The sequence below is a fragment of the Antedon bifida genome, chromosome 3 (genome assembly GCF_963402885.1).
Source record: "Antedon bifida chromosome 3, ecAntBifi1.1, whole genome shotgun sequence".
Taxonomy (NCBI): Eukaryota; Metazoa; Echinodermata; class Crinoidea; order Comatulida; family Antedonidae; genus Antedon; species Antedon bifida.
Genome location: NC_136228.1, coordinates 18,966,123 through 18,984,427, shown reverse-complemented (window position 1 = coordinate 18,984,427; position 18,305 = coordinate 18,966,123). Strand labels below are relative to the sequence as shown.

Here is an 18,305-nt window from a genome sequence, read left to right as displayed (position 1 = left end):
GTAATTGAGGATCTGGTGTGTGTGCGCGAGGAGGAGAGAAAACAACGACGACGAGGACGAAATAACGGGAGAGCAGCACCAGTTTCAGTGCAGCGAGCAGGCCTACGTTTTTTCTGCTGTATAACATTCTTATTTACAAAAAAAACATGGAGGAACCTAGAGTAATAGCAACCCGTGGACTGAAACAAGCGAATTTCTCTGTTGGAGAGAAAATTTTGTGTTATGAACCAGATGTATCAAAGGCGAGAGTGCTTTATGAATCAAAAGTAAGTAACACAAAATAACTGTGGCTAGCCAGGCCTAGCTAGGCCCTGGATAGTGTTTTATCTCTCTGTGTTTTACGGGGATTCGCAGAAACGTTGTAGTATAGTACACTAACACTTACTTTAATAAGCGTTTGGCATGTCCACTTTTATTGTCCATAATTTGTAAAAGTTTACTTATTACAGAAATTAGCATACATGTTTGTAAAGAAAATAAACGATAATATTTCGGCATGCCATCAGCAAGCAAGTAAAGTACTAGCCTAGTCTACAATACAAGCAAGCAAGTACTACTACTACTAGCCTAGGCTATCCTATGCCTACAGTACACACAAAAATGTTTGTGATGTGCACTGGTTTTTTAACTACTACTAGGCCTAGACTCTATAATGAATATTATTGTATTTTTTCTTGCACTGTTATTTTGTATCACTACAACTAACTCTTTAACTTTTTTAGAGATGATGAATGTTGAATGATTGATGAGATTTACATATTTAATTACGATTTTGTTTTCGTAGCCAGGATTAAAATTGGTTATATTTGCAAAGAATTGATGATTCAAAATGATTACTTTGTAATTTCTGTCAACCTTAGGCCTATTTTATTGATGTACTGCATGTTACAAATAGTCCAGCAGGAAAGATTGCTACAGTACTACACCAATTTTAATACAATTACTACTGTAGGCCTAATACTAGTAGGTAACGGGACGATTCGGCCCTGAGACTATTCGGCCCGGGACGATTCGGCCCTGGGACGATTCGGCCCTGAGACGATTCGGCACACTTACATTTATCGGCTTTGATGCATTTTATAAGCTTTTTTCCCCAAACTTTATTTTCAGAGAGACTATGGGGTAGTACTACTAGGGATAAAGATGCAATAAAGCAAACATTTAAAAAAAAATTGTCGAAAATGATCATTTTTTAGTCATGCGAACAATGTAAACAAGTTACGCCCTCTGTTGGCCGCTTGGCGAATGCACGAAATAAACAAGGTTTTCGAAGTAATAAATTGAATATGAAATTACGTTTTTTTAGTAATTTATTATATATATTATATCAACATTGTCAATATTAATAAATACGGATTGTTAAACACCTTTAAAAACTTGATAAATACCCTAAAAAATGAATAAGAATTTGGTCTAAAGTGAGTCATTTCGGCCCACAAAGTGGGATGTTTCGGCCCAAAAGTGGGCCGAAACGTCCCACCAAAAGTGGGCCGAATAGTCCCGGGCCGAATCGTCTCTGAACCATACTAGTAGGCCTAACCCATGATGATAGATATACTACTGCCCAAAGCTCAAAGTAAATCATCATAGTCATACAGTATGCAGAATAAACTTTTTGTTAAACTTGGTTTTCCTAAGAATAATAATTATTATTATTTTTTTTTTTTTTTTATTTCTTTCTTTATTCATCCAAAAAAATACATAAACATAACATTATAATATAAAACAATAATTGGATAAAAAGGAAGAAGAGAAAAGGCAACTTCATGCCTATCTAGCTCTACTCCCTGTATAACTAAAAGATTTCAAATTTATTCAAATCAAACAAATCATATATTATTATAATAATGCTCAGTCAATACATTTAAGACTTGACAACTATACTAAAGCTCTGTCTACACTATCAAACTTTTGTGACAAAAAATGTGATGTTCCCATATGGACATGAAAATGTCATATCACTACCATATTTGGGCATATCACTATCATATTTGGACATATCACACTTTTTTTGTCGTAACTACCTGTGGTTTGATAGTGTAGACTTCAGATGAAAGCTATTAATTAAACATTACTTGCCTGAACTACATCAAACACTAAGTGTACAGTACTACAGTGCAGGGAGAACACAACAGTACATTATTTTTGCTACACATCATAGCAATTCAAATTACCAGTTAAGTAATCAGACTTGTTCACTGCTGTGTACATAAAGATTTGGCATCATTCAGTTTCTTTAAGTACACCAAAAGCCCAGTTAATGCTAAAGATACAGGACAGACAATAAAGCAGTATATTGACACAATTATTAGTAGCATTAATACTAACATAAAACTCATTCTCACTGTCTTCGACTGGACTACAGTATGTCATCTTGAATGAACATCTTTTAAGAATAAATTTACGAATAATTATTAACGGATACTTGCTGACAATTTATGAAATAGTGTTTTAATAATTACCAAATTTATATATAAAGGAATTATTGAGTCATAGTGGCCTACTGTAGGTTGCATTTGTTTTTCCTGACCTGTTTTTATTGTTGTTAATGTTTTTTGGTCAAATAAATTATGAAATGGAATACATTTTGTTTTAAAGATATTGGATGTTGATTGGACAAGAGATGAAAAGGGAAAGAGAGTGCCAGAATATCTTGTCCATTTTAATGGTTGGAACTCCAGGTAAGATAATATAATTTATAATAACTTTTCAGTCATTCCATTTTTTCTGTTAATTATGCTTTTATTGTTGTTTGCCTACAGTTACCTGGTTTGTTGTAGATACTTTGTTTAGGAATCTTTGTTGAATTTTATACTATTGTATATTATATTAGTAGGCTGTTTTTAACTGTTTTTAGAAGCACTAGCTTACAGTATCTTGACAATATTGATAAAATTATGCCATTAGTATATAATTATATATGCCATATAAGGATATAACATTTAAAAAAATAAAATATTCTTTCTATTTTGCTATTTTTAAAGTGTCATCTAACTGGATCATTGTAAACAGATATCCAGGATCATTTTATCCTTTATTCTCATTGGTCAAATTGTTAAATTACCATAACAATAATTGCATCACATTATATTCAACCATTAAAATATTATTTTAATATTAAAATTAATTTTATTCTTTCTTCAAATGTTATGTTAGCATGTTGTATACTCTTTTTACGAGACAATTACAGAGTCACAACTTTTAAATTCTACTGTATGTATAACACTCCAAGGGTCCTGGGTATGTCAGGATTTTTTCTAAGGACAAAATTACAACTCCACTTCCAAAGACTTTGTTGTAGAGAATCTTGTGTATGTTTGTCTTGTGAACCTCTGAGGGTCCCTAATGATCAGCAATTGCTGGATGGATCACCCTCATTAAAAATATGGTGTAAACAAATAAACAAACAAACAAACAATGGATAACAAACTAATTTAAAAAGTACTTGTAATTCCTATCTTCTATGAATGACTGGATTTCAGTAGTATAAAAACATTTCTATCTATGTTAGTACAGTAATTCTGCATCTTGTATTTTATAGGAATAAATTATTATACTGATATTGCTCAATGTATATGATCATACAGTTAGTAATTGAATAGATAACGTATTAAAAAATCTAATGGATTCAATTTTTATGACAGTTGGGATCGATGGGCTCCTGAAGAGTATGTACTTAAACACACTGAAGAGAATATAGACTTACAAAGAAGGTTACAGGAAGATGCTAAAGACAAATTGTAAGTTTCTTACTCTGGTTTTCTAGAAAGTTAGGTTTTCGAATCATTTGCAAATATTAGTGTACTTACTATGCAAGGATTTCCTAAGTAAGTAGTCAAAACATGAGCGATGATATTTGTCTAGTAAGAATAAACATTATGCAGTATCGTGTCTTCTGATAGCAACCTTCATCCTATGGGATACTGTATAACTTCTCCTGACTACATAGGCTTGCACTTAGACTTGCTCCAAGTCTGTATTTATTGTCTTTTTTATGTCATTCCACACGTCGTCGTTTTGATTTTTGTCTGAAAATACAGACTTGTGAAACACGTATAGAAATCGATTTGCAGACCGCAAACATCCGATAAGAATGACGTAGGTTATCATACCGTATTTGGCTATATGGGGTGGTCGGTATGTAAATATGGATTTCGAATCAACCAATGATCATTTTGTTTTAAAATGAAAAGATCGAGTACGTACAGTGCTGAATGTACAATCGAGACTGAACAACTGTTGAAATATAAAATCATGTTGCCAAGTTGTTTTGTTTATTAATTGTCTAGGCCTCCTTCGTAGGCCTAATCAACTCGTACGTAGGCCTGACCTGCCATAAAACGTCAATAAGGTACATACCACCACCGGCACACAACAGAGCTACACCACCACACAGACAGGACAGGCTAGGAGGACAGGGAGGGTCTGGGTGGGAATTAAATAATCTCCGCATAATAAATCCATTCAATGTTTGATTTGCGGAGAAGCTAGCCTATCATTATCAAGAAGAGTTTTCATGTTCTTGGAGTCAAACCATGTGACTTGTGCGTGTTTCCCCAGACGGAGTATCAAAACTCAAGTAATACACGTATGAAACGCCATATGTGCAAAAATATTTATATTTTTACTAATATCAAGACAAAACAAAATTATACCATATTTTGGGTACCCTTTTCTGCTTCCAATAAAAAATATCATATATTTTGATTTTCTGTAAGCTTTTTACACATGGATGGATAATCTATATTCAACGAAAGTAAGGAACAACAACACAACATTTGTAAATAATCTGTTACAAATAATTCGGGAAAATTTAAAAGGAACAAACAGGATAGCCAGATTTAGAAAGATAATTTAGCAAAAATTAAAGGAGATTATGGGGTGTTTATCGTTGAAACAAGTCAATAAACAAAACAAACAAGAAATTGTGAAAGCAGAGGCTACAACATTGCCAAAGATACAGTAACAAGTTCTAATTCGGGCAAGATAGAAAGGCAGATAGTACTTCTAGCAGAAACAGGGTTCTAAAAAATACTGTACGGTATAAAATATACTGTATTTTATACCGTAATTGAATGTATACCATATTTTGAGGATATGCAGTAGAAACAGGCCCCAAGTGAACACCTACCTTTCTTGAATTGTCAAAAAAAAAAATCACAATCAAGATTGGATTTTAGGTTCAGAGGCGTAACAGCTGAGAGCGCTCACTGGCTAAACCCAGGGGCCCTAGTGCTTAAGGGCATGCAACTACCCAGTGTTGGAAAGCCCCTTACGAGTGCTAAGCCTTTGCTTCCTGCGTTACGCCACTGTTTAGGTTGTAAACATAATAATAGAATATAGCATTGATTTTCTATTGTAATGATCCAATGTAATGAACATCATTGCTTGCAGTCATATTTAAAGGAAGCTAGATTAGAAAAGATGTGGTTTAAAAAAAATTGATATACAATACATACAATAAAGTTCATTATCCTTCAAGTAATGTTGTTGTCACGTTTAGACCAGGATTCAATCAACATGACATGGGTTTTATTTCTATTAAAAAATAATTAATTCTGTATGGTTTGCTTGGTCAGCTACACTGTAATGGCTATTTCATAAATCATGCACATTATAATATAATATGAGTCAATGTACAGTAGGTAGTTCACTGAGACCACAAACATTTATTGAATAAATGAAGTTTTACTGGCTGAGGTTAAATTTTAATCCCAGAGCTATAAAAAAAAAAGGTAATACCTTAATTGAAATAACTTGAATTATTGTTTGCTTTAGTAAATAATAGTATGCCTTGGGATCAAGGCAATCAGAGAATATATATATTGTATTGTACTTAAATTGTTTTTTTGTACAGACTTACAGTATAGTAGTACATCACAAGAATGAATGAAAACTGTTTTCACAACTCTTTTCCAAAATAAAATGGTATGGTGTACCAAAAAAATCCCACCACGTTACTGTATCATACATACTGTAACTGTACTGTACATAGATCTGACAGGACCATGTGTGTGGTTAGTTCTGTGAATTTTAAAGTTTTATCTTAGGGGAAAAAAACATTCTTCTTAGAAAAATTGATTTTAAGAAATGGATACACGATAGAGATTTGTTAGCTTCCTTATGTATTGTGTTTATTGTTTGTTCGCTGTTAAAAAACCCCCGAAACTTGTGTCTGCCACGAGAGAACCGACATACTCAAATATAGTTATTTATTTACATAATAAAACAAATGTCATCAGATCAGATAAGTTCAAATTTTATTCTTCCATATATTCCCAAGAGATACTTGCGATCTAGTTCAGAGTCTCTACTCGCTCATTCTATCCATCCGTCAACAAAGCATTATGGTTTTCGTTCCTATTCTTGGGCCTCTGTCGCCCGTTGGAACAGTTTACTTTAAAAACTCCTCTTTTCTCTATAGTTTTCGGCTTTCAATTTCTTTGGTTTTAAACGAAATGAAGCTTTGCATAATGCTCTATTCATAAGCCCCATTTATTATTATTATTACTTAAATTTGTGTGTGAAAGTAGCATTACTTGCTTAGAATTCTCATAAAATCCTTTGTTATTATTTAAACACCCTGTAAATTTGCTTTGTTTTAACTCTGGTCTGTCCCTACTAAATTAATGATTTATGATCCAACTTATCCAGAGGACGTCCCGTCCCAGTCCCGTAAGTTTCATAAACACATCTTTACATTGTAGTCTAACCTCTATCATCATCTTTCCACTTGGTTGCTTATAGAAACCATTACTATCAGGCTAATTAGTTACAGAAGTCAGTGAACCTAATATCATGAATTGTGGATTCAATCCGCCAGATCTGTTAATAACAAAATCCTGATTGTCTAATTGGTTTGGCTTAGTTTCAGTTTACTAGTGGATAGTACTGTAAACGATATCTTGTCCAGTTTAAAGATAAACAATGAACATGTGTTTACTAATAGTTCTTATCACTAAAGACAACTTTACTAAATGTAGTAGAGCTGTTTTAGAGCTCTGCATACTGTATCACCGAATAAACTATTTATTTCAAAAATAAAATGTTTAGACCGACAACATTTCTGCTAAATTTGTACTCCCGAATAACTGTTTAAATTTGTGTTGAAGGAGGTTAGTAAGTTATTTGTCAGAGACTCAGACATAGGAACTTGAAATAGCATGACTTTACACAGTCCTACTGTAGGTTCTGTTTTTATCATTTCACCCCACAATAGGTAACACACAGTGGAATTTGAAATAGGTGCAACTACAAGGATGACTTTCTACAGTCCTACTGTAGGTTCTGTTTTTATCATTTCACCCTGGTACAAAAGGTAACACTTAGTGTACTATACAGTACTTACTGGCAAGAATTAAACGTTTTTATATATTGAACTCCATTATTTAAAAAGGCCCATTACTTCCGCAAGAGTGAACCTTACAAAATGAAATTTTGTTGTTGTTAGCCATTTTGCCAAATTCTTTATAGTTTAAATTTGTCCATACAATGCAGTATAGTTTAGACAGTACAGTACTCCAGGCATTTACACAAGCTTCACATATTGTGTGTGTTTTTATAATAAAGCAAGCTAATATTTTTGGTATTTTTCTAGAGCGATATTACTTTTTTACCACCAGACCAGACTGTTCATAACTATTCATGCTGAGTTTAGACGTGCCATTTTATACAATCACAAAACAAACTCAAGGACACATTTTATTTTTGATTTTCCCATGTTTCAATAAACTTAAGTCTACACAGGTCCTGTTTCTGCTGCATAAAAGTAAATGGTTAAAAACGGTGTGAATAGATTAACCCCAAAACAGCGGTAACATACAACCATCATACACTAGCTATAGGCCTAGATATAGGCCTAGCTTGGCGTACTAGTTGCTACATTAATTGTCTTTCTTTTTTAGCAGAATCCATTATTACAAATTGGGGAAGACCTGGTATTTTTGCTGAAAAGTTGTCTTGCTTTCACGATCAAATGAAAGTGGGTGCATCACAGAAGGAAGAACGAAAATATCAATCCGTGTGCAATGCATGCTGGTACTTGCAGCGGACTGCTTAAATGATTAGAATCAACTTATTTTTCCCAATTTATACTGTTAGTTAAAGACAAAAACAATATTGATAGGCCCATATATATTTATTTTTACCTAAAACGCAGTTGTGACATTTAATTGAGAAAAAAACGAAAGGAAAGTGTCTTTAAAGTTTAACTATCAGTATTATCATTAAAAAATATTGAGAATTCAGATGATAGAACACACATTTGATAATAAAGTTATAATAATCTAAAAAGGTTTACATGATACAAAGTACAAACATTGTACTGTAACCTGTTTTAATTTGAACTTGTAATGTAATAATCCACCAGAGATGATATAGCCTAGAGTAAACCTGCTTTATTTTCAAATTATTCTTAATTACATTGGATTTAATATTTCTATATCAAATTAATGCATCATTTGCTGATTTCACAAACACATTCAGTCTTATTTTCGTCGTAAAAAAAAAAATGTTGATGTGAGTGTTGGTGGTTTGTACTACGTGATCATGAGACAATACTCTCAGTACTTGAAACTGGTTTCCTAGAATTCATAGAACAAAAAAATATAATGTGTGTACAGCAAGATATGTTTGTTGTCTTTGCTTGTAACAATTCTGCTGGTTTTGTTTAGACTCCAACAAATTCTAATTTTATTGATGTTGGTATTCTTCTGTATTTTGTCCACATATTTCTGGAAAAGTATTTCTGTACCTTAAAAACATAAAATAGCCATTGTTTTTGGATGTGTTGATTGATTTCTCTTCTTAATAAGAATTGAATACTATAGTCTCTTTATCTGCTAAGCTAAAAAATACTGTATACTATTAAGACAATGTAAAAAAAAAAGTGTTGTCCACTCCCTACCTCCGAATATAGCACCAGCGATTTTTAATTATTTATTTTTTACTTGCTGATCAACTGGAATGACAGAATTAACTGGGAAAGTCCCATTTGATCTACTTTTATAAAAACTACTCAGATTTTGTGTATAGGGTTGTAATTTACTTGGCATTTGGATAAAGTCAACCAACAATAAACATACCATAACACACAAAACATAACATTTTGTCCATTCTGAAATTAACTGGGAAAGTCCCGTTTAAAAGCTATTTTTATCAAAAAGACTACTCAGATTTTGTGTATATGGTCGTAATTTACAAGCATTTGGATAAAGTCAATAAACTTATACCATAACACACAAAACATAACATTTTGTCCATTCTGGCTAAGTGGTACTGTAGATCTACAATTAACAAAAAAAACCTTCCTTCTTCTCACTTTTTTACAAAAAGGACGATTGACAATTTATTTTTTTTATGTGGCCTAATATTAATAATGTATTGAGATTCAGATTTGTATAATTGTTTCTTATAGAAATTCAGCTAAGACTTCCATTACAAAAATACAATACTGTAGATATAACAACGTAAACATTAAAAATATACAGATATAAAGTTTGGATAAACCATAAAACAATTAAAACAAGTTCAAAATAAAAGATATTATTTATTCATTTACTGACATTATACACATGAGTAGGGATGGATGACAATATTATTATTAATGATTTGTTCTGCATATCAAACATTAACAAAACAATGGTTTTTATGAATTAACCTCATATTTATTAAAATGTATTTTAAATTGGCATGCTGTGTGAAACCTCATTCATGTTCATGTTAAAATCATGATATTATTGATATTATTGGTACCTCATGGTAATGACAAGCTGCTTCAAAACACTATACAAAGAGCTAGATGATTAATGAATGAATGCTCTTAGATGTAGGTTCGTTGAACCTTTGTCTAACCACAGACTTCAGCATAAGGTCCAGTGCTTAGATTACAATGTGGTTTGACCTTTGCAGGAAGTAGAGTAATGTTGGGGTCGTTGGCATGCATATACAATGATTGGACCGAATTGTTAATAATAAATTTCCATAATTTGTTTCTTGAGTATAAATATCAAATATTCATCTAATGTACAGTATTGAGTTTGTGATTGCTTTCGTTCGTAGACATCTCGCTTTATAAAGATGATTTAGTCGTTAATTATTCAATATCCGTTAATTCCTGTTGTGTTATAAGTAAGATCATTGGCACTATAAATTATCAATGGTGGTATCGACAGGTTTTTACTCTTTAACTTAGAATAGTCTTTTTGAATTTGTCTAATATCCTGATAATGAAGATAAAAAAAATATCAGTCACAGTTAATTCAATTAACTACATAATATTAATTTTTAAATTAATAATTTTTTCCAATATTTTTTAAGGAGTATACAGTAGTTATGTGAAATATTGTAAAATAATTTGTAATTGATGATTGTGTTTACCTTTCAGGAAAAAGAAGAAAAAGCCTTCTCTAAAGGAAAAAGTTGATGCAGCTAGAGCTCCTGTTGAAGAAGAAGGTAACCGTGTATTTTAATTACAGTATTTATTTGATGCAAAATACTGTAATCCCATATGTAGCTGTCCATTAGCAACATCTCCTAATTGTGTTTACATTATATTAGTTTTTCTTACTTGTTTCGTTCCTAAAGACGATGAAAGAAAATGTTACTATTATATGACGACCAAAAGAGATGGTTTGACAAAATTTACTGTAAATACTCTGCTCATTCGTAAAGCAATACAGTCAAATTAGAGCCACACCTCAAACAGGCCTTATTGTATCTTATCTTCAATATTTGCATATAATTTTGCTTTATATACAAAGACTATTATTTTGTCACACACTTCCTGGAATGTAAACTGTAAAGGTCTTTCCTGCCTAAATAAGTGTGTTGTTTTATTCAAAGTGTTTGCTAGTCTTTGTTATTTCTGTCTGATCATTGTACTCTGCTTCTATTCTCATTGTCTGTACAACCTGCGTTTTTTTTTATCGTCAGCTGTAACCTTTAGATCATATACCTTTGTACAGTGTTTCATGTGCAGGAATACATATTTACATTTTTTTCTATCACTATTTTAAATTAAGTGTAAAACACCACTAAAAGTTCAAATATGAATATAAAATTATAACAATTAAGTAGTAAAACATTCAAATTAATTTTAAATTTGAAAATGTGTCAATACTGGAATTGTACATAAAACACATATTTAAAATTTACAGGAGAAAATTTAATATGAATAATGGGTTTACAAAGAATGAAAAGGACATTAAAGTAAAATTTAATATAATAAAAATTTTTATTTTTTTATACATTAATTGGTCATTTCATCTCAGTTGACCCAAAAAAAGACATTTTTAAACACGTACACGTACAGGTATGGATAATTTATAGCGAGTCAAGTTTTTGTTAAAACTACAATACAAAAATTGGAAGGGTTTTGTTTTTTATTTTAATGTAATTGCCATTTTGAAATATATTGATATTGATGTTTTGAATATTGACTTTATTGCAATATTCTTTTTTGAAATATACTGGGTTTTTATAGATGATTTGAACAAAATTATAAAATGTACAGCAGTTGCTTTTTACTTTGATTTTATATTTTATAGAAGGACATATGGAGACAGACTATACCAGTTCAGTCAGTGATGAAGAAAGCAGTGTAAGTACATTGATTAATGTTTAAAAAAAATACTATTACCAGATTTCTATTAAATTTCAATCTCTACCAAATCTCTAAAAATGATACAGTCAACTCCCCCAATACTGGACACCTTTGGGCTGGCCTACAGTAATATGTCTTGTTTTCTCGAAAGTATGGTATTTGGAATGTGTTTCTAATGACAAAAATAAATTTGCGACATTTTGGACTCTCAAGAAAAGTCTGGTTTTGGGATAGTCTGGTATAGGGAGAGTTGATTGTATTCGATTGTAATTTATCAGTATTTATCAAAAAATTATCATTTAACAAAAATGAACATAATTGGAGTACAAATTGATGTGTGTTTTTTGTTTTGGTTCAACAGGATTCTAGCAGTGATGAAGAAGACAAAGAAGTACCCATTGTCATCCCACCAGCACTAATATCAAAACTAGAAGAAGATTGTTATACAATCAATTGTAAACATAAGGTGAGGCAGGAGTATTTGGATGTTGGGAGACTTTCTGATCCCCACGTGGGTGATGGGAGGCTTGCTGATCCCCACATGGGTAATGGGAGACTTGCTGATCCCCACGCGGGTGGTGGGAGACTTGCTGATCCCCAAGTGGGTGGTGGGAGACTTTCTGATCCCCACGTGGGTGGTGGAAGACTTGCTGATCCCCACGTGGGTGGTGGGAGACTTGCTGATCCCCACGTGGGTGATCGGAGGCTTGCTGATCCCCACGTGGGTGGTGGGAGACTTGCTGATCCCCAAGTGGGTGGTGGGAGACTTGCTGATCCCCACGTGGGTGGTTGGAGACTTGCTGATCCCTAAGTGGGTGGTGGGGGACTTGCTGATCCCCAAGTGGGTGGTGGGAGCCTTGCTGATCCCCACTTGGGTGGTTGGAGACTTGCTGATCCCTAAGTGGGTGGTGGGGGACTTGCTGATCCCCAAGTGGGTGGTGGGAGACTTGCTGATCCCCACATCCCCAGTATGAACTTTAGCAAATACCTCCATCGCGATGCTTATTCTATTTTACTGCTGACAAAATAGTATCAATGTTGTCGCAAAGGTATATTTAAAAACAATTGAAACTTTATGCCCAGAGCTACCCTTTGAAATACCATATCATTGTTGTAGTGTAATAATAATAATAATATCTTGGATGTATAAAACGCTATATGTTGTGAAACCTCACTGTAATTCTCTCATAATGCAACTAGTAATCAGAGCAAAGTTGTGTTTTGACCTAAATACCAGGTACTCATTTGTACACCTGGATGGAGCAGCAAACTCAAGTTAAGTGTCTTGCCAAAGGATGGAAGCAATGTGACTGCCGTTGGATTCAAACTCACGATCAATAATCCCAACATCCAACACACTGCACCACTATTTAACAATTAGAGTAAACCTTTTGTTTACTTTGTTTGTTAACACAATAATTGATAAAGTAGTGTCCAGTATTTACAGGAATACTACTACTACCAATAATAATGATAATAGTGCATTTTGTTATATTTCAGGGTACCTACGTCGCAGTAAAGTATCATACTGCTGTCACCAAAATAACATAAAACTACCTATCACTATAATTTTATCTTTCTGTTGTTTCAGTTAGTTAAGCTACCATGTACACCGTCAGTGCTGACCATTTTGGAAGATTACATTAAATACTTTGCTGAGTCAATAGATAAGCAAGCTAAGCATGTGCCAGTTACGTATGTGACATCCAGTGGAGTACAAAGAGAATTCCAACAACCACCACCTCCAACAAATAAGTATGATATTTATATTTCTTTTGATCAAAATAACTATACTTCAACCTTAAGAATAGTCATATTCTTCTAAATTTAATAAATTTCATATAATTTTCATCTAAAAAAATAAGAACATTTTCATAGACCACCTTATGTCAACTACAGATAACATAGTTGAACTGATCCTTGGCACTAGAACAATTTAAGTTTAAGTTCAAATTTACTGTCGAATACATTGCATGTAATTGAAATTTATATTTCAAGGTTAAAAAACATGATTAAAATATTTACAAGCAAAACATACAATAATACTAATAATAATACAATACAATATTAAAATGATGAAATTGCACTATGATCGAGTCAAGTTTTAAAAACAACACTTATCGTTTAAATTGCTTATTATATAGTCTAATTGCACATGGAAAACATTTTATGACGCTCGGTCATCTTGAAAATCTTGCCTGATGTTTTCTGGTGGTCATTGTTGAGTAACTATGTACCCACCCTCTAAAGTGCTTTACATTATTACCCCACTCATTTTTTGAATCAGACAAGTTTGAAAACATACTCCTATAATGTTGCAGCCAGTAATCAGCACAGGTGTGTTTTACCTGTACCAGGTACATATTTGTACACCTGGGAGAGAGGCAAGCGTAATTAAAGTACCTTGCCTAAGGCCACAAGCAAACAAGTTTAGGATTCGAACTCATGCTCAATAGTCCAATGTCCAACACACTGCGCCACACGCCCTCTAATGAGATGTGAAAGTAGGTGTAAACTGTAGAGAAATAATGTATTTATTCCATGCTTCTGTTTTGCTTAAAGTGTAAGACTATGTAGAGAAGTTATGGATGGTTTACGAGTGATGTTTGACTTCATGTTACCAGCATGTCTGCTGTACTTACCAGAGAAGAAACAGTATGAAGTAGTGGTTGCTAAAAAGAAAGTGACAACTCAGGAAAATACTCAAACCAAAGCAGATGACAGTGTGTAAGGATTTCTTGAATAAAGTTTAGCAGTTGTTTTTTCCCACCTTTTGATGTCTGTGGGAGTGGGAGGAAATAAAGCTTGACCTACAATTGAACATGTCATGATGAGCAATTATGCTTGTGGTACACCACAGAAATAGTTTTGAATAGATGTTTTGATCATTGTTATGTTAACATCCTGTCCTTGATATTGTACGTGCAAGGAATTAGAAGGAAATAAGAGAAGGAAAAATGAAGATTTAAAGATTAATTGATTGATTGGAGAGACTCGCCCTTTGGCGATAGTTGTCTTTGACAGCTCTTGTCTCTCCTCAGTGCTCCCTTTTTATATATCACTGAAAGAATAAATAAATAAATAATCTAGAACCGCAATCATTTTCAGCTTGTATTTCCACTGGTTAGACAGTTATGTTGATTTTTATCTCTTTAGATCTCAAACAACGACAACTCAGACAAAGGCACGTAAAAGAAGTCGGAAGTCGTCATCAGGTAGTATATCACCACCAGTTCTTGAGCCTCAGGTATCGCCTTCATTTGATGTCGCCACACCAGAAGAAACCGAGACGACACGTCGTATTACAAGACGACTGTCCAGTAGTGGAAACATAGGGAGCCCTGCAACTTCCCATTCTGAAACAAAGAAGAAAGACAACACATCGCAAAATGTAAAGTCATCATCCAGCGGAGATCAAAGTCCTCACAAGAAAGGACGGTCAAGTCGACATTCATCGAGGCTAGCTCCACATACCTCATGTCCACCAGATATCAGTCAGGACAAACTTCCGACAGCCACAAACCAACCACCTGCACAGCTTCCACCGCAGACAGAAGATGTTGAACCTAAGCATGCCTCTACTTGTTCCAGGACCAAGAAAGAGATACGCAATGCTAAGCATATTCTGGAAACAGCATGTTTTATGCTTGTACCAGAAAATGCTAGCCTTGATGGCTGTGTACTACCATCTAAGATGTATGGAATGCACCATCTTCTAAGGTTGTTTGGTAAGTTTTTGCATGCAGTGTTTAAGTATAAAATTTCAGTCACAAAGACATTTACCTGCTCTATGATAGAGAGGAAACCATGATTATCATAACAAAAGAAATAAAGTTATTGAACATTTTATTTTAATAGTTAAACTACCAGAGTTATTGGGCAAGATGGACATTCCACCAAAAAAACTGAAACCCTTACAAAAACATCTGGACATATTTCTCAGGTAAGTTTTAAGATAGTCACCGTCAGGTTATTATGATTAACAAGGGCAGATGTCTTAAGTAATGTTAAACCCTTCTTTTAGGACACCTCTATTAATGGGCCACTTTCCTGTAGAACAGACCAGGGAAAATATACATTTTGAAACTACAGCTAACCCCTACTAAGAGACACCCCTATGTATTAAGGAAAGATTTATGGAAGCTGTCTTTAATAGAATTCTACTGTAGTAATATACAGTATACATCTGAGCAGAGCTCCCTCATGCAAAGCTACTGCGTAGTTGTTTATATAATAAGAATAATCCTGAAACATATATTATCACGATTTGTACTCATATACATTGTTATCTATCATAGGTATTTAGCATCGACCAAACGTATAGAAGTGTTGTTTAACAAGGAAGCATATGTAGACTGGGCAGCAGGATTCTAGACCTCGGTGCGTATTGACTTGGCAACAGAAATCAGCGTATTTGGCTGAACACAAGATTCTAAACCTCAGCTTGTATTGGCTGAGCAGAAGATTCTAAACCTCAGCTTGCCTTGGCTGAGCGCAAGATTCTAAACCTCAGCTTGTGTTAACTGAGCACAAGGTACTAAACCTTGGCTCATGTTGACTGAACACAAGATTCTAAACCTCATCTTGTGTTAGGCAGCAAATGTTTCTAGGCCGCTGCTCATGTTGACTGAGCACAAGGTTCTAAACCTCATCTTGTGTTAGGCAGAAAATGTTTCTAGGCCGCTGCTTATGTTGACTGAGCACAAGGTTCTAAACCTCATCTTGTGTTAGGCAGCAAATGTTTCTAGGCCTCTGCTGATGTTGACTGAGCACAAGGTTCTTAACATCCGCTCATATGGCAGGATTTTATACTGTGTGTTGACTGGTTGGCAAGGTCTTGTAAACATTGAGTACTGGACTTGATTTGGTATTCATGGACATGTTTGAGCAATTGTCTCTAATTCTTGAAAACAAATGATAAAAACAAAAATCAAAGTTACATTTATTATGCTTTTTAATAATGTTTACACTTTTTAAAGTTTGATTATGCTCAATCTGGGTTTTAGGTTGGTTTTGGTATTGCATTGGTAACACCTCTTTTGATAATGCAGCCTAATCTTAAGCCTAAAAATAAGTTATATATTACTATAATCAAATCTCACAAAAATGAACACCACCCATAATTTTTTCCAGTGAAAATCTGGTTTTGACAATCTGTTTTAAATTGTATCAACATATTTGGGATCTTAAGTTGATTTTATGAGAGTTAATTATATTGATATTCACATTTTTTGTAATATTTTATGTGCCAAAAGTTTTTTAAAATTAATATTCTGCTGAATTGCTATTACACTTGCCAAATTAATATAAACTGTATAACTGTGAAGGTCCCACAGCATCTGGATGGTAAACATTAACTGAAAGCTCCAGTAATCTAGTATGGACTTGTTTTCTTTCGTTTATGTAAAGTTCAATTTGTCACCTATTTATAGATAAGTTATTTTTATACCAGGATGTCTAGAGTTAGTATTTCGGCAAACAAAAACAATTTATTTTTAAGATGTTTGAAACATCAATTGTACTTTTTATTTTGAAAAATATTTTTATTTAGATAATGTTTCTGCTGACATTGTAAAGAAATTTAGCAATTTGTAGAATTGGTTATGTAATAGACTGATTGTAATTTAAATACATTAATTAGTTTTGTACTTTCGGTGAAAGTGTTAACTATTAAAATCACTGTGTTATAGTGAGGTAGACAGCGAGGTGTTGTCGATAAGAAAAGATTTATCTTTATAAATGAAATAATACACCTTTACTTAAAATTTAAAGAATATACTCTGTACATACAACATCTTATGTGTATCACGTGTGGTGCCGGGTATCATGTAAGGTTAGATTAAGGGTTAGGTTATAGTATATGATACTAGGAAATACATGTGAAACACATGTGATGCTGTGTTACGATATTGGCCAAATCTAGGCCAAATTGATATACAGTACCGAGAATCGAGTGGAAATCATGTGCTGAGATTTTGTACAATGGTATGAGTAGTACATTTTTTAGCAAATAATCTGCAGATCTAGCTACTCAAACTCCTTACTGTATATATGCAAGCAGTGGAAGGTGCTTATGGTGACCAGTCGAATATGCCTAGTGACTTTGTAGAAATCATGGTTTAAAAAGTTTAAACAATGTTTGTTTTTGGAAATATACTATAGTATATATAATGTATGATTAATTAATTTAAAAACTAAAGTTATACATCAATATGAAGATACAATATGTTTGTCCACACTACATAGTGTGGGAGTATTGTATTTTTAATTTGTGTAAACTCGAACAGAATATATTTTTGAAAATATGAAAATTATCTAAAATATTAATAAAATAAGAATGATAGTGTTATATTAAAATGTCCCACCGATCTTTCAATTGAAAAAAAAAATTGTTGATTTGTATAAATTTAGGAAAGGATATGCAAATATCGTCACTGTCATTTAATGTCACTGGCAACTGCTTCAATGCATGTTTAACTTGCTTTTATGTAACCATAGATGATGTGACTTAATATGTACCCATTTAAAAAGATGTAAAAATGAATGAGAATTTTTAATTAAAATTACAATTACTTTAAACAAGATTTGTATTGTGTTCCTTTTACTGTAAAATTAGTAAAGCAGTACTAGTACAGTAATAGTAATAGACATTGATGTATTCTTCCGCCAGCCAAAGACGTGTAAAAAACATTGCGTTTGTGTA

The 18,305-nt window shown here is 33.1% G+C and overlaps 1 protein-coding gene across 1 annotated transcript; it reads left to right on the top strand.

Annotated features, from left to right (window-relative positions):
* Positions 1-21: 21 nt before the first annotated feature.
* On the top strand, positions 22-18,296 carry LOC144837879 (MSL complex subunit 3-like). The gene is made up of 11 exons (XM_078693185.1): positions 22-266; positions 2,599-2,681; positions 3,645-3,740; positions 10,385-10,452; positions 11,547-11,599; positions 11,964-12,068; positions 13,194-13,357; positions 14,165-14,329; positions 14,759-15,330; positions 15,461-15,545; positions 15,901-18,296. Exons 1-11 carry the CDS (start codon positions 147-149, stop codon positions 15,974-15,976), a joined length of 1,587 nt encoding a protein of 528 aa, XP_078549311.1. The 5' UTR covers positions 22-146; the 3' UTR covers positions 15,977-18,296.
* Positions 18,297-18,305: the final 9 nt, after the last annotated feature.

What these genes read in the sequence shown, in the direction of transcription:
- LOC144837879 (XM_078693185.1), top strand. Translation starts at nt 147, where the DNA reads ATGGAGGAACCTAGAGTAATAGCAACCCGTGGACTGAAACAAGCGAAT. An exon ending in GAGTGCTTTATGAATCAAAA is followed by an intron (nt 267 to 2,598) that starts GTAAGTAACACA and finishes TTTGTTTTAAAG; the next exon opens with ATATTGGATGTTGATTGGAC. An exon ending in GAAGATGCTAAAGACAAATT is followed by an intron (nt 3,741 to 10,384) that starts GTAAGTTTCTTA and finishes TTTACCTTTCAG; the next exon opens with GAAAAAGAAGAAAAAGCCTT.